Source organism: Mus caroli, chromosome 13 (assembly GCF_900094665.2).
Source record: "Mus caroli chromosome 13, CAROLI_EIJ_v1.1, whole genome shotgun sequence".
NCBI lineage: Eukaryota > Metazoa > Chordata > Mammalia > Rodentia > Muridae > Mus > Mus caroli.
Window position 1 is genome coordinate 38660712 of NC_034582.1, and position 15682 is coordinate 38676393.

Consider the following 15682-nt stretch of genomic DNA (forward strand, 5'->3'; position numbering starts at 1 on the left):
AAGAGAATTAAAACCCTGAAAGTTAAACCCTCATCTTTATTTTTTTTTTTTTTTTTTTTTTTTTTTTTTTTTTGTAGAAATGAAGCTACCTTTATAATTGGTAACTTACTGTATAAGGATGTTCCTCCAAGAGCTGCCCTGGCTGGGGGCTTCTTTTTCTTTTCAGTACTTACTTCCCTTGGATGTCTTACCTTAAAGAATACGGAATAACTTGCAGCAAGAACTCATGCAAGGCAAGAAGAGGAATGTCCGAGTAGAGACATCGGAATGAGGACAGGAACACTGCAAATCCAGGTTGAAGCAGATGTGCTGCCTCTAAGGAAAGGAAGTGATGGATGACCGTTGATTTACATCAGAAGTGAAGGAGCGATAGATAGTCTTTGCCAGAGCTTTGGATCCCTGAGAGGATGGCCTTTTTAACCTTGCAATAAAGTAGCAAGAACGCTGTTCTGTCTTTAAGCTGCTGATGCAGCCGGGGCCTGAATGAGAGGGATGAGAGGCCCAGAAGGAAGCTGTGACCACTAACAAAGGGCTCAGGGCATAGGAAATGCCCTCCTTTGGATCCAGTCAGTTCTCCAGGTAACTATGGCACTGGTCCGCCTCCCCTCAGCCCCTTCAGAAATCCATTTGCTTTAATATCCTGGGTTTCTGTCCCTAGTTACGTGGCTATGACCAAAGTACCCGAGAAAACTTAAAAGAATGAAAGAAAGGTCCATCACGTCTCAGCTCACAGTTCAGAGGACGGCATCTCAGCAAGGAAGACCTGGGGGGAGGAAATGGCTTGGTCTGCGGCTGCGCAGGAAGCAGAGCCAGGGACTCCCAGTACTCCATTCGCATTCCCGTTTCCCTAAGACTACAGTCCGCGCCTCCCATTCAGGGTATCTCTTCCTCGCCGAATCCTCTCTGGGAACTCGCTACCAGCAGGCACATGGAAAAGGTGTGCCTCACTGTTGCGTTAGGTGTTTGCCAAACCCTGCATGGCCGGGTACTGGAAAGCTGAAGAGAGCAAGTTGGAAACGAAAAAGAGGTGACAGACATCGGAACAAATGCCAGAAAGGCATGCAGAAAAGCTGGGGTCGGGTGGGTTGCATCGCTTGGATGGAAGCCACGTCCTATGCAATTCGGGGACTCAGCAAGTTTATTATAGGTAACAGAAGGAATAGGGGTTCAGAAGTCTCTATGGGAAGACTGGAGGGGAGCCATTTCAGGTTGTAGTCGCCCACAAGGAGGGAGCTGCCCTTGCTAGTTTTTGCACACTGCCAACATTGGCACAGGAAGCCTTTGCCATTTCCCTGAACCTGTCCCAGGGAAAGCTTTGCCACTGGGGCATTAGGGTCCTTGACACTGACGTGACAATACTCATTTACTCAGGACTTCGTGGCTCCCCACAGGTGTTTGTTAGTCCAAACATGTTGACATTTAAAATGATCTACCGCAGGCAACAAGGGAGAGTTGCGTGTACCATAGGTGACAGTCATTTGTAACAAATCCTAAAAGTCCTGTGTGTGAAGAAGATAAGATTATCTGACCAATTGGGAGTCTGGAGAAGTAGCCAGGCAGCATGAGGGTCACACTGTAGGTGGTGAGCTGAAGCTAGGGAGCTAGTTATAATTTCAGTGATACCTTTTGAAGGTGTGTGTCTGTGTGTCTGTCTGTATGCAATGGCTATGTGTACTGCAGGGGCCAAAGCCCTCGGAGCCCCTGGAACTAGTCATAAGTGGTTATGTAGCCGGGCATGGTGGCACACGCCTTTAATCCCAGCACTTGGGAGGCAGAGGCAGGCGGATTTCTGAGTTCAAGGCCAGCCTGGTCTACAAAATGAGTTCCAGGACAGCCAGGGCTACACAGAGAAACCCTGTCTCAAAAACCAAAAATAAAAAAATAAGTGGTTGTGTGCTGCTTGACATAGGTACTAGAAATGGAACTCAGGTTCTCTGGAAGAGCAAACAGTAAGTTCAAGTTCTCTTAACTGCCAAGCCGTCTCTCCTGCCCTCTGTGACACTTCTAATGCGGCATCTACACGTATGGACCATCGCATGCTTTTGGTAGGTTGTCACCGGGCTTCAGTTTAACCTGTCTCAATGCTAGTTACTGTAGGGGTCAGCTGATGCAAACATTTATTTTCTTGCGATAGGTTTCACTTTAGTTCAGGCTGGCCCAGACTTTAAGATGTTCTTGCTTCAGCTTCCCGAGTGCTGGGATTTCAGGTGTGTGTTACTCTGCCCGACTCAGAGAATGTTTTTCATTTGTATTTTCTATCTGACTGAGCCCAGACGTTTCAGAGCCACCCTCCCCATCCTTCTCTGCCTACGATGTCTCTAGCAGTTCTTATTGTGTTTTGTTTTGTTTCAGAGACAGGGTTTCTCTGTGTAGCCTTGGCTTTCCTGGAACTCACTCCATAGACCAGGCTGGCCTAGACTCACAAGAGTTCCTCCTGCCTCTGCCCCCCACCACTGGGATGTAAGGCGTGCACCACCACCTACAGGCCTTGTTCTGATCTTTTTGTCCACACTTACTTTGTTCTTTTTAAATTGGAAATTGCTTCTAAACAAGAAGGGGGGGGGGATAAGGTTTAGAAGTAGGAAGTATATATGTTAACTAACCATTTGTCGAACATATAGTGTGACATTAGAAATCAATGACTTTAGAATGGTAGAAGCAACAGCCAGGTGACTTGAGTAGTTAGAGAATAGTGTAACTTAACATGCCATGGTCTCTGGGTGGGACGTTGAAAGTCAACCGTTCTGCGTAGGGGGAACACATATCAGAGAGGACAGCTCATCCAAGTGCACGGATAGATTAGGGAATGAAGAATCATTTTCTACTGTATAGCCGGTAAAAGACATCACGTGGGCCATGTATTCCCAAAAAATATATGGGCAGGGGATTAGAGGGGGTGAGGGTGGGCGGTGGTGATGGGGGTGAGTCGTACACAATACACACAGGGATGCATCTCACAAGCAACGATGGTCATTTATTTCGTATTTATTATACCCTTGCCTCTGTTCCATAGATCTAAGCAGCCTGGGGGACCAAAAAAAAAAAAAAAAAGGCGGCGACACCTAGCAGCACGAAGCCGCGCCCCCCTTTCACCCAGTCTCAGCCATGAAAAGCCCCGCCCTCCTGCGCACGCGCCTCAGCACGTTTCGCGGCCTCCGAACCAGCAGAGGGCGTGGAGAGCGCGCACCGCGCACGGCTGCTTCCGGGTCAAGGGTCAGACAGCCGCCTTTCCGTTGGCCATGGTGCAGCTCCGGCCCCGCTCGTCCCGTATTCCCGCGCCGGCTGAGGCGATGGTCGACGAGGACCAGGCGGCCTCGGAGGAGGAGGAGGCGGAGCACGGCCTGCTGCTCGCACAGCCTAGTAGTGGCGCGGCCGCCGAGCCCCTGGTCGAGGAGGAGGACGCGGACGACGAAGCCCCGGAGGAACTGACTTTCGCCAGCGCCCAGGCGGAAGCCCGGGAGGAGGAGCTGCGCGTGCGCGCGAGTGCTCGCAGGTGCGGCGCCCGGGAATGCCGGCGCTCGGGACTCCCCAGGCTCGGCCGGCGCTGACCCGACTTCTTTCCTTCCAGGGATAAAACGCTGTTGAAGGAGAAGAGGAAACGGCGCGAGGAGCTGTTCATCGAACAGAAGGTTGGACGCGGGACTTGTCGCTTTGTAAACTCGGCCGGGTCTAGAGTTCCCTTGCTAAAAGCTCCTTAAAGGATAGGGCACTGGAGAGGTGCAAGGGCCATTGGTGTTTCTTGGAGTCTGCCCTAATTCAAAGTGGGCGTGGAAGCACTGACACTCCTCTAGCCCTGACAGTGGGTCTTACAGGCTTCCATAGGTGGTGAGGTTTGCTTGAGTTTTTAAAATTCTGGACTGGAGCTAATGATTACTTATTTCGCACCCCAGAGATCTGATTTCGAGTGGTCATGCCTAATACCTTTCAGTTAGTAGCCCGGATACTTGAACGTTGAGCTACTTTGGGTAAAATGACAGGGAATGTATTGGGCTTTCTAAACCCAGGCTTAATGTTGTCGGTTTAGAGGCAACAGGGACGTATTCACAGATTGGCCCGAATTCAGGACTGTTCGAAATGAGTAACGTTAAAAGTTATCTCCAGGCATACCTGTACCTCACTTTAACTTGTCATCAAATGTCTTTATCCCCAAAGAAAAGAAAGCTGCTTCCAGATGCTGTATTAGAGCAGCTAACTACAGCTTCAGAGGCCGAGTAAGTATCGCGGTTTCTACGTGCATAAAGTCTGTAGACCCGAAGAAATTCTCCCCAAACTTAAAAGCTACACAGTGGTTTTGGAGTTCCTCAAGTTTGTCCAGCAAGGTAGATGGTAAATAAGTAATTTAGTGTTGCAGCAGGAACTTAACCCAGACTTTCCCTAAGCTTGCTCTACCTGCCGCCACCCCTTTCTCTGTTCCTCTTTTCCTTTAGCAGCCCTGTTGCCAGTGCTTCAAACTCACAGCTTGAGTTACGTTTGTCTTTGATGAGCTATGTCCTGCTGAATTCACTCCTCTCAGCACTCCTTGGTACATTCTTTTTGTTTTTCTAGACAGGGTCTCTGTAGCCCTGACTGTCATGTAATTCGCACTCTGTAGACCAGGCTGGCCTCAAACACAGATTTGCCTGCCTCTGCCCCTTGGTGCTGGGATTAAAGGTGTGCATCACCACACCTGGCCTTAGAACATTCTAACTTCTCAAGTCTTTTTTTTTTTAAATTAGAATAGTAGTTCCAAATTGTTGGTTACTTTTCCATAATTATTCAGATCTTTAATCCATGAGGTATATAAGCAGATGTTTGTGCTGTTGGGTGAGGCCCCTCTCTTTCCTACCTGAGGTCAAGTGTAGACCCTTCTCCCTCCTCCATCACTTCCCATCTGTACAGGCCTCCCTCTGTGCTTTCTCTTCCAGGCAGTTTAGTCACTCCGTAGGTACCTGGAACTCATCCTTGGTCTCCAGGGTCCAAACTGTTGTCTAAATCTAGTTTCTCAATACTGTGAGACTAGCACCAGCCTTTACTTGATCTTTGGCATGCTAAGTTAACAGTTCTGAGTTTCTACTAACAGTGATCAGATTTAAGTTTTGAGGACAATCCATGCTAGTCAAATGGTTGGGAGTTGTGGCAGTGCTGTGTGGCTCAGTGAGGAAAGATTAAGGGCAGGGGTCATGAAATCGAGAGAGGATCTTGGATACTTGTTTTGAGTACTCTCTATTGCCTGCCAGTCCCATCTTTCGTGTTTTTTTTCTCCTCCCGCAGCATAAAGAAGTCACCAGAAAACGTAAAAGGTACGACTTGTCCTTGGTTAAGTAACTTCATGTAATGGTAAAGTGCACTTGGCAGCAAGTTTTGGTTATTTGTGGTCCTTATAAAACCTGTACTCACATGATAGGTAGTCACCAAAGTGAGTAACTCCATTAAGTGTTAATTTATATAAATACTATTTACAAAGTGGATCTTGTCTTTTCAGTTAATTTGAAAAAGGAAAGTGAACAGCATGCAAAAGGAAGAAACTCCAAGAAAGTTAAAGTACAGAAAGTGCAGTCTGTCGGGTAATGAGTTTTGTTCCGTTTTTCCCCATGGGATGCAGTTTCCGTGTAGTTTATAGTACTGGTTTACTTGTAGAAAAGTATCAGTTTTGATAGTAACAAAGTGAGATCATTTAGGTGTTAGGAGTCATAAAGTACAGTCCCTGCCTTGTATTTGTGAGGCCCTGAGTTTGACACCACCCTAACCCCATCCACCTTAAGGATGGAAAAGGTTGGGTTAAGGATGTGGCCAAGTGGTACAGTACTTAGTGTATGGGAGCCACCTTGGGTTGACAGTCCCCAGCACCATACACTAGGGTTATGCAGAACAAGCACGTACCCTCTAATTTATTTTGACCTTTTGTATTGATCACCAGTCAGACTGAAAGCTACGTGGCTGTAAGGCTTAAAGATGAAGATCTGAGAGATTCAAGGCAAGAGGCAGCCAAACACTTCATCCACAGTTGTTTATATGGTTCAGATTCCAAGAGGACTACTGGTAATTTTCTTATGGACTATGTCTCTCCCTTAGTTTCTCACAATGACAAAGCAGTGATACGTGATTCTTCCCTTTAGTAAACAAGTTCCTGTCTCTGAACAATAAGAGGTTACCAGTGAAAAAGGCTGCAGCCCAGTTTCTGACTAGCACCTGGGGTAAGATAGAGCTTTCGTCTGTTGGCTTTAGTAGTTTTTACAAAGGAAATGTTTTTGGAAGGAGGTGGGTCATGATTTTAAGTTGAAAGATCTACTTTAATAGCATCCATTTATGTAAACTAGACGCTCAGACTTTGTTTCTTGGGTTTTGAATACCTGTTGACTGTTTTTACACCTGGAGCTTTTGTTCTCTTGTAGGAGCTCAGAAAGAACAAAATGCCAAGAGGTTTAAAAAACGGTGGATGGCCAAAAAGATGAAGAAGAAAACTTATAAGTGAATCAAAGTCAAGTTAAATGAAGAACCTGTATTTTGTATGTATAGTTTAAGATTACTGGGTGCAGAGAGGGTTCATTTCTCAAAATTTAGTAAATCACTGATAAATCATTGTAACGGATCATTATAGAAATCATAAACATTTTTTGTTTGGGAAAACAGCTGGTCACATTTCTTTTCTAGAACACAATTGAGTCCTGGAGGGAGAAGCAGTTAAAGAGGAATCTTCATCTTTTGAGTGGCCCCAGGAAGGGGAGGGATAAACAGAGACCACTCATGAAGTCTTTTAGTACAGCTGAAAAGCTATTCTGGTGGTGTTGATGTGATTCCTGTTATCAAGGAATAAGAAGTCATTGTTAAAAAGCACAGTGTAAGAAACAAAACAAAATCCAAAGAACAGGTGAATAAACATCTGTTGGAGAAGACTTCAACCTCAGCTTTATCTAGCCATGGATGAAATTCATCTAAATTAAGTGTTTTTGTTCTTTAAAGAGAAAGGTGTGGGGGGGGGTGTGGGGTGTGTCAGGAGATAATTTATATAGATTCTTCCCTACCATGTGTGTTCCAGAGGTTGTAACTAAGTGCCTTTACCTGCTGAGCAATCTTGCCAGCTCTGGAACAGCTTTTCAAATTTTATTTTTAACTAGTTTGGAGGTTTTGCTTGGTTGATAGTTACTTGTTAAGTTCCTATTTTTCTATTTCCTTGTGTAAGGTTTTAACTAATGCAGTTACCTAAAGGTAGTTTTAATCTGTAGAACTTGGACTGACAGTAAGACTCTAAGCAGTGTATGAGAACCTAATACATAAAATTCAACTGACACTAATATCTGTAGAAGTAGATTTTTAATGGCTGGTTAATTATATCGCTACATTTTTTTTAATATCGCTACATTTTTATTGCAATATAGTACTCATTTAAGCACTTAAAAATGGAAGGTGTACAAAGATTAAATTAAGACACGGTAAATTGACTAAATATTTGGTTTTTATATAAATAAAGGTCATAACCACACTGTTGACATGTAATACTGTTATAATACAACAGTTAAACTTGTGAGTCTACAACAGAAGTCATCTGGAGTTAAACAGGAAACAAAGTTGAAAAAGACCATGTTAAAACAAAACTACTGGGACTAACAGGTTGGGATTGTAAGTAGCAACAAACATACTCACTCAGCTCCTGAGTATTTCAAGTTTTACAGTACACATTAAAAATGATTTCTTCCATCAACACTATTAATTCAAACTGTCGGATGTTTATGCATTTTGCAAGTTACACTGATTGAATGCTTACACAGGAGCGGGGGTCGGAACAGCTCCCAATTTGTAGTTTACATCACCCACATGCTAACACAAACACAACTTGTTCCATTTCCTTCCCCCTTCTCCCCCCAACAAAGAAGGCAGGATTTTTGGTTTCTTTTAGGTAATTGTTTTAAAGGATTTCTGATGATCAATTTGAACGTCTGAAATTCAGTAATATTTAACTCTTAGACAACTAAGAGGTTAAAAGATGGAAAATATTTTCTCCTAACACTAAGTTAGAAAATCATTTGCATCATGCTGTAAACTAGGAAGCAATGTAAAGCGACAAAAACCTGTCCCCAGTACATAATTAAAAAAAATCTAAATTTCAAATCAGCAGAGCCGGTCTACTTCCATGTTGACTATTTGCCACAATGTAAGTGTGAGCTCTTGAAGTGCATAGCTAATGTAGGTAGTCTTCCACTGTGGCAAATGCACAGGATCCAATTCCTGATCGAGCCATCAGTCCTAGACATTGTGTGGCCTGTCCCATGGCTAGGGCAAGTGGAGGTTGCTTTGGCAGATTGTGGGTTTCTAAGGAAAAAGAATTAGAAAATGAAAATAGCAATTAACAACCATTTTAAAAATCATCTTTCAATCAGGGCCATCCAATATTTGCTTCATCAGTGTCTGAGGATCTGAACTGTCTGACTAGCAAAGCAGATTGAGATTTCTAAGACATGTACTTGGGTAGTGAAGGGATTTTTTTTAAATTTTATTTTTTGATACATGGTCTCACTTTGCTTTCCTGTCTGTCCTGGAATTCAGAGATCCTTGTTAAAATATATATTCAACCTTTTACTTCTCTGTGAACATTGATGGAAAAGATGTAACCTAGCTGACATCTGAGGTTGAGATAAGGAAAATCTACCATCCATCTACTTGGGCATGGCCAGCTGACAGTAACAAGAAAAGGCAGTACCAGGTTTTCACTCAAAGTTTCCAGTGATCATACCCCCTATAGATAAACTCCAGTGAGGGCTGTTATGTTGAGCTGCCTCTAAGGTGTGCTCAGAAATATTTTTCAGAAGCAAGTGAAGGCCTGTCAGAGTACAGAGCAAAGCCAACCTAGAGTCAGGAGGTTAACCTCTGATTAGTTCAGATACTTAAATAAATAGAATGTTCTCGGGTGTTAGGCATCATTACCCTCGAACATTCTGTAGACCAGGCTGGCATCCACCCTCTGAGTGCTGGGAGTAAATGTGCAGTCATTACAAAAGGTGGCGTGAACTAAGGGCAACGGGACCCAACTCGCATGCTAATGTTTCTCTTTGGAGATGGTGTCCAAACTTTTGAAAAACTAATCAGTCCTCTGCTGGCAAATTCACAGAGGCAAAACCAGTAACCACGGCTGCCAAGCCCTCTATCCGATTATCTACAGCCTCAGCTCAGAGTTTACAAAACTCTGAAGGAATGAAGCATATAGATAATAAGACATGGAGCAGACTGGGTCAGAAAATACAGTCTAATTAAAAGTGGTCTGAGGGCTAAGATTATTGAAATACTCATTTATTGATAAATACAAAGGGAAATGTTTTAAGAATTACAGGAAGTACCTTTGCTCACTCAAATGAGCATTACTATACTCTGACTAAAGGAGACCTCTGGTTTTAATCATCTTTAAGCTTTTAAGATATATATACAACACACAGTACATTATGCATTACACATGTCTGCTCATGAGTAGCAAAAAGACTTTAAATTTATCATTTTTAATACAAATATAAGCATTCTTCATAGATTCCTCCACCCCACCCTAGGTGTGACTCTGTAGTCCTGACTAGCCAGAAAGTCTCTTATGTAAGACCTGCTGGCTTCAAACTCAGAGACCTGCCTGCTTGCCTAGAGTTGAAGAACTCAAAAAACACTACAAGAAAGGTAGCCACTCAGAAATTCTTAAGTTCATTGCCTAAAACAGCAATCAGATATTATTGCATTTTCTTATTTTTGCTAACACAGCTGATCTTATTTAGCCACTGAAAATACAACACAAACCAAATTTGTATTATTCTACACACAAATCCTAATTTAAGAAACTAACACAAAAGCCACTATTCTTATACAAATGGTAGTGTTGACCCTTATCACTGGATTAATGAAATGATAAATACAAGCACTCCATCCATGGCTTCCTTTATATTTCTGTAAGATGAATATTAGCCTTCAGTCCAAGTATCAATGTCTAAATTATTCTTTACTCACCTAACAGTTAAGATTCTAAACCTCACCAGGCCAAAATTCAGCACAAATGTTCTAAACTGGACTGGAGTCTCATTTTACTGGGGAAGTCAAGACTATGAGAATCAGATGTCAAGTAACCCTTGATCTAAATTACCTCTGAAGAAAACAGCTTAGAAATTAACCCTGTGACATTTCATAGGCGTGTAACTACAGAATTTGCATAAAAGTATTCTGCAGTGACAGAGAAACTAACCAGACAGCATCCCACTTCCCATATACACTGACAAAGCCATACTGCTTACTCGGTCTGCTTAATTTAAAAGCAAATGTTTGCGTCCAGGCGTTGTTGGTGCTGCACAGGAGCTATGATATGGGGAGCCCAGGTGCCCTTACTCCTTAGGGTGACCCCAGCTGTGATTCCTGAGTCACCTGTTCAAGTACTCCCTTGTAGCCTCACTTGCCTGTAGAGCAACTATCAGAACTCATTGGAAACATGCCCACATTTTTTTCACAGCAGCCAAACCAAGTTTTGCTCAAGTCTATTAAACATAGCTACTGACATAGAAAAGTTCTGTACCTTCCTATATTGTCAATATAGTCACCTTTCTCACCTGAGCTAGTGAAGGTCACGTGTTAACTCGGTATTTCCTACTTCTTCCACAACTTAGCCCTAATGACATACACTTGGAAAAACAAAAGGCTATTCCCCAACCATGTCCAAATCCTCTTCCATACAGGCGCAGCAGCAGCTTAGGCCAAGTAGATGAGAGAACTTAAAAGAAGAATGCCTGTGATTCCCAATCCCAAAATGGATAGAGTCCCTTTTCAGTACGGTTTTTTCATTTAGACACAAAGATGCCCAAACACCTTGTTCTAAATGGAAAGACTCATTAGTATTTATATATATGCAGGCAAAAACCTTTCCAAGATACATTCCAGAATCTACCACTTTATCAGAATCCATGTAATCTGTTCAGTATGGAGGAAATTTCTGTTTTAAAAAGAATGATACGTCGCTACTATTTTGCTGAAACAAATTTTAGGACAATATCCTCTCAACTCTTGAGAGAGTGTACCTGAAGTCTAGGTGACTTGCTTTAGTTACTTACCTAATATTGCACTGTTAAGAGCTGAGCACACAGGTTCTCTCTGAATTGGGTCAAGCTGATTTCCAACTGGACTATTCCAAGGATCCGAATATGCTAGTAAGCTGAATGCGTCCTGTTGAAACAAAGTCAATGTGTTCACAGCGGTTCCAGGTTGAAAGGTTAAGATAGTCTTAAGACACTGGGTGATTATATCCTTTAAACTTATAAAAGCATGTTTCAGAACACAGCAAAGTCTAACTGGCTTCCACTTTTCACGTTTATTTATTTCTGCCATTCCTCCACGACAAGCAAACCAGGGAAATTAACCAGTTCTGAAGGAATGGGCTAATGCGAAGAAGGAAGAGACAAACATCCAGATGCTTTCTCACATGTGACCTCTGATGTCAATTTGACACCAGGGGATAAGCCCTGCCTTATTTTTGGACAAATGTGGGAACTGGAGAGATTTCATTGACTACCATCTCAAGTTTAGTGGTAGTAGAACATTAAAGCCAAGATGGATCTTGTAGACTCCAGTATATTATTTCCAGCTATCCTGAAGCAATTTGTCTTACAGCTTTAAAACAACTGGCACATAGCTTCCTCTTTACTCTCCTTTACTTTACCATGGGAGGCACATGATAGATTCAAACACTGCTTCAAGTCCAAGCTGTACTACTTGCTAGTTTTGTGGCCCTTTACCAAAAAAAAGCCCAGATTGTCCTAAATGCCAGTTTTATCATCTGACTGTGATTTTGGGTGATTACAAAGAGAAGTTATTACACAGAAAGAATTGTGTGAGAACCAATGAAATTAGCAATGTCCTATGGTGGTCTGACTGAGAATGATCCCTGTAGGCTATGTTTGAAAGCTTGGTACCCAGGTAATGGAACTGTTTGGAGAGAATTAGGTGTGCTTGCTGGAAGAGGTAGTTACTGGGATTGAACCTTGCGATTTCAAAAGTCTGCACCAAAGCCCAGTATCTCTGCTGCTGCTTGTGGACCAAAGATGTAAGGCTGGCACTCCAGCACCAAGCCTGTCTGCTTCTTACATGATCATGGGCTAACCCTCATGTGAACCAGCCCCAATTAAACTGTAAGAATTGCCTTGATAATAGTGTCTCTTCATAGCAACAGAACAGTAGCTAAGACAACTAAGGCCGTTACAGTATTTTTGTATTTGCCAAGTCAATAGCCTCACCTAGAGTAACATTCCACACACACATACAAGGGAATAAATACAAAATGGACAAGAGACTGCAGTGCGGGCTGGAGAAATGGCTCAGCGGTTAAGAGCACTGACTGCTCTTCCAGAGGTCCTGAGTTCAAATCCCAGTAACCACATCTGTAATAAGATCTGATGCCCTCTTCTGGTATGTCTGAAGACAGCTACAGTGCATTTACATATAATAAATAGATCTTTAAAAAAATAAAAAGAGACAGCAGTGAAGACAGACACAGAAGGGTTGTAAACCGAGGTTGCAAACTTATAAACTGGGAACCACAGCACCCCGAAAATGACGAATGCTACAATTTCTGAAGAACATCTAGATTTAGCTGCTTAAGCATATTTCCCTTATTCAACATTACTGCATGTCTTTGCTAAAGCAGGTTCGAGGGCAGGGAAATACTTCTTGGTCAGTTGTATTCAGGCTTATGTCTTCCACATAGTCCATGATAAAATCTGAAGTTAGTCTGAGGCTACAAAAATGGAACACAGATGCCTCTAAATACACACACGACTCATCCACTTGCCTTTATTTAGACTGCCCAGTCACAATGAGAGTTCTAGAAACACAGAAGTTTCTTAATATACCATTTAAGACTTACTGGTAACTACTCATAGGTATAGGATATAAGAAAGCTTCTATGTACCTGTGTGGTAACAGTAACTGCTCTTTATGATACTAACCATGCTTTTGTGTCCAACAGATGAAGTAGTTCTCTTGCTTATCCCACACTCAACCTCCAGCTTACTGTTTAAGAAACAGTTCATTATCCCACAGAGCTAACTTATTAGTCATATGATTTCTAAGACTCTGATCAATACTAATTTACCCTGCAAACCACAGCCATCTGATGAGATGTGGCATCCCCACTGTGCAGCTACATTTTAAATGTTGCCAAGACTATGGCCAATGAGCAACTAGTACATAGACTCAAATTTAAACTAGGCATGGAGCTATAGCCTGACACCACCAAAAAGACAGAAATTCTCAACCCCCTTTAGTATTTAAAAATAAAAACTCACAGAAATGATAGCTGTAATAAATTATTGTTGGCCAATATTTTACATTTCAGGCACTCAAAGATCACCTCAACTGCTTTCACCAGAGGTTGGTATGCCCATCCTACAGATTTTATCTGAGGCATCTTAGTTTAAGATGAGAAATGAAGATCACACAGTATTGTAAGATAGAGGTTCCCTCTGAGTTACTGTCTACACATTAATAAGAGCTAACATTTTACTTGTAGTTTGGTGAGTACAGCTGCTAGACCGGGCACGAACATCAACAACCAGAACCTCATCAGTGCTTTTAGCATATTTCTACTAACGGTAAACAGGCTAAGAGATAGGAAAAAAAAAATGCGTGGCTAAGGATAAGCTAGATCCTAAAATACTCCACTGAGGCTAAGAGATAGGAAAAAAAAAAATGCACGGCTAAGGAGAAGCTAGATCCTAAAATACTCCAAGACCACATGATGAAAATGTTTTTCCAGCTGGGTGTGGTGGCGCACACCTTTAATCCCAGCACTTGGGAGGCAGAAGGCGGATTTCTGAGTTCAAGGCCAGCCTGGTCTACAGAGTGAGTTCCAGGACAGCCCAGGCTAACCCTGTCTCGAAAAACATCCCCCCCAAAAAAGTTTTCATAGAGAGGTGATGGGACTTTAGAAAAAGAAGCCTGGCAGGTATTAGACTTGACTTGAGAAGACTCACAGAGCAGAACCACTTAGTGGATCTCAACCTTCCTAACCCTGTGACCCTTACGTCAGTTCCTCAGGTTGTAATCACAAATTATTTCACTGCTATACCGTAACTGTCATTCTGCTACTATTATGAATTGTAATGTAAATATCTGATATGCAGGCTATCTGATAGGTGACCCCCCCCCCAAAGGGTTGTGACCCACAGGTTGAGAACTGTTGGCTTAGAAACAGTAAAGTTGAGAAAGCCAGCATCAAACTCCCAAGCAGAAGAAACAGCTAGAAGAGTTCAAGGTTAAGGAACACAACTGAAATCAGGAGAGTTATAGGGATGTTCTTCCCCTGCTGAGAATGCTGTGCAAATAAGCACTGGTCAGACTGTAGTGTTACCTACCCATAAGGCCCTAGTGCTGCTCCTATAACCCATCCCCAGTGCCGCTTCCCTGCTACAAAGGATCCGGAATGCAGTCTAACAACAGAAGCCTGAGCCACATGGAGCCTTTTCAGTAATTTCTTTTTTTTGTTGTTTTGTTTTTTGAGACAGGGTTTCTCTCTATAGCCCTGGCTGTCCTGGAACTCACTCTGTAGACCAGGCTGACCTTGAACTCACAGAGATCTGCCTGCATGCTGGGATTAAAAGCGTGCCATTGATCTCACTGCAAAATCTTCAAAGACACCAAGATGCATGTATATAAAGGTGTCACAAAAACACAATAGCAATGCACAGAAAACAGCAGTCGCACAGCCACCTCAAACTATCTGTAGATAAAGGGGAGAAATACTAGTGAGACCCTGTTTTCAAAGGTGCCACTTTAACTGCCAACACATGTGGGTCCTAAGACGCACACTTGAAGGAAATACAGTGCCACTACAGGTTGTGCTTCATTAAGGAAAACCAGATTGTCTCCGTGGAAGTCACTTCTGCAGGAAACATCGAACCACCACGTTCTCACTTTTACTGAGCAGTTTCCGGACAGTGTGAATCCTGGCCGGCTCCTTCTCTGTCAGTCACTGCACTGAAAGCTCCTTGAGTGCATGACTGAATCATACTGCTAACGTTCAAGAAATGATTGGCAAACCAACCAAGCCAGGCAGTTTCCTCGGGAGCTATTGGAAGGAATAGGCTATAAGGAACAAAAAAATAAAGATGGTATGAGAAGAGGAAAGGAAGACCGGAGACCTCGAAGGACAGGGGTCCAAAGGACACTCTGGGCCACCCACAGCCAGCTGCAGGAACTCCCATAGCCATTTGCTTCAAGGTGGTGCAAATAAAGGTAAACAGAACCCTGCTCCAGAAAGCCAAAAAGGATTAGCAAAGTATTCACCTTCATTCTCTTCGTGTGTGCTGTTTGCATAAACAGGTCTAGGTCACTGAGAGTCTGCACATACAAGGTGCTCTCTTAGGTTATAATGGAGCATGGCTATTACTTACTGATACCCTCCTATCCTGTCAGCACTACTAACTGTCTGTGGTGAGGAGACAGAAAGTGCAAAGTAGTGCCAGCCACAAGACACACAAACCAGACTAGAGCAAGCTGTGCAGCAGGTTAGATCATCCAGGTCTTGCTTACATGTACAGTGATGTTTGCACAAGAACAAAACTATATATTTTGTTTAATATATTTCTTAAAACATACCTTTTGCTGGGCGTGGTGGTGCACGCCTTTAATCCCAGCACTCGGGAGGCAGAGGCAGGCAGATTTCTGAGTTCGAGGCCAGCCTGGTCTACAAAGTGAG

At 43.0% G+C, this 15682-nt stretch overlaps 2 protein-coding genes across 3 annotated transcripts in view; one reads left to right on the forward strand and one right to left on the reverse strand.

The window, feature by feature from the left end:
• Positions 1-3212: 3212 nt before the first annotated feature.
• On the forward strand, positions 3213-7683 carry Nol7 (nucleolar protein 7). 2 transcript variants are annotated; one of them, XM_021179983.2, is made up of 9 exons: positions 3213-3493; positions 3569-3629; positions 4153-4211; positions 5251-5279; positions 5462-5543; positions 5897-6018; positions 6096-6173; positions 6372-6485; positions 6631-7683. In XM_021179983.2, exons 1-8 carry the CDS (start codon positions 3240-3242, stop codon positions 6449-6451), a joined length of 765 nt encoding a protein of 254 aa, XP_021035642.1. In that variant the 5' UTR covers positions 3213-3239; the 3' UTR covers positions 6452-6485; positions 6631-7683. The 2 variants fall into 2 exon arrangements, with proteins under 2 accessions (XP_021035642.1, XP_021035641.1); XM_021179982.2 differs by having other exon boundaries at positions 6372-7273.
• Positions 7274-15682, reverse strand: part of Ranbp9 (RAN binding protein 9) — an 80523-nt gene continuing 72114 nt past the window's right edge. Inside the window, exons 13-14 of the mRNA XM_021179981.2 lie at positions 11043-11154; positions 7274-8286 (exon numbers count right to left, since the gene is read on the reverse strand). Coding sequence (XP_021035640.1) covers positions 8156-8286; positions 11043-11154 — 243 coding nt within the window. The 3' untranslated portion in view covers positions 7274-8155. The remainder of the gene's footprint in view (positions 8287-11042; positions 11155-15682) is intronic.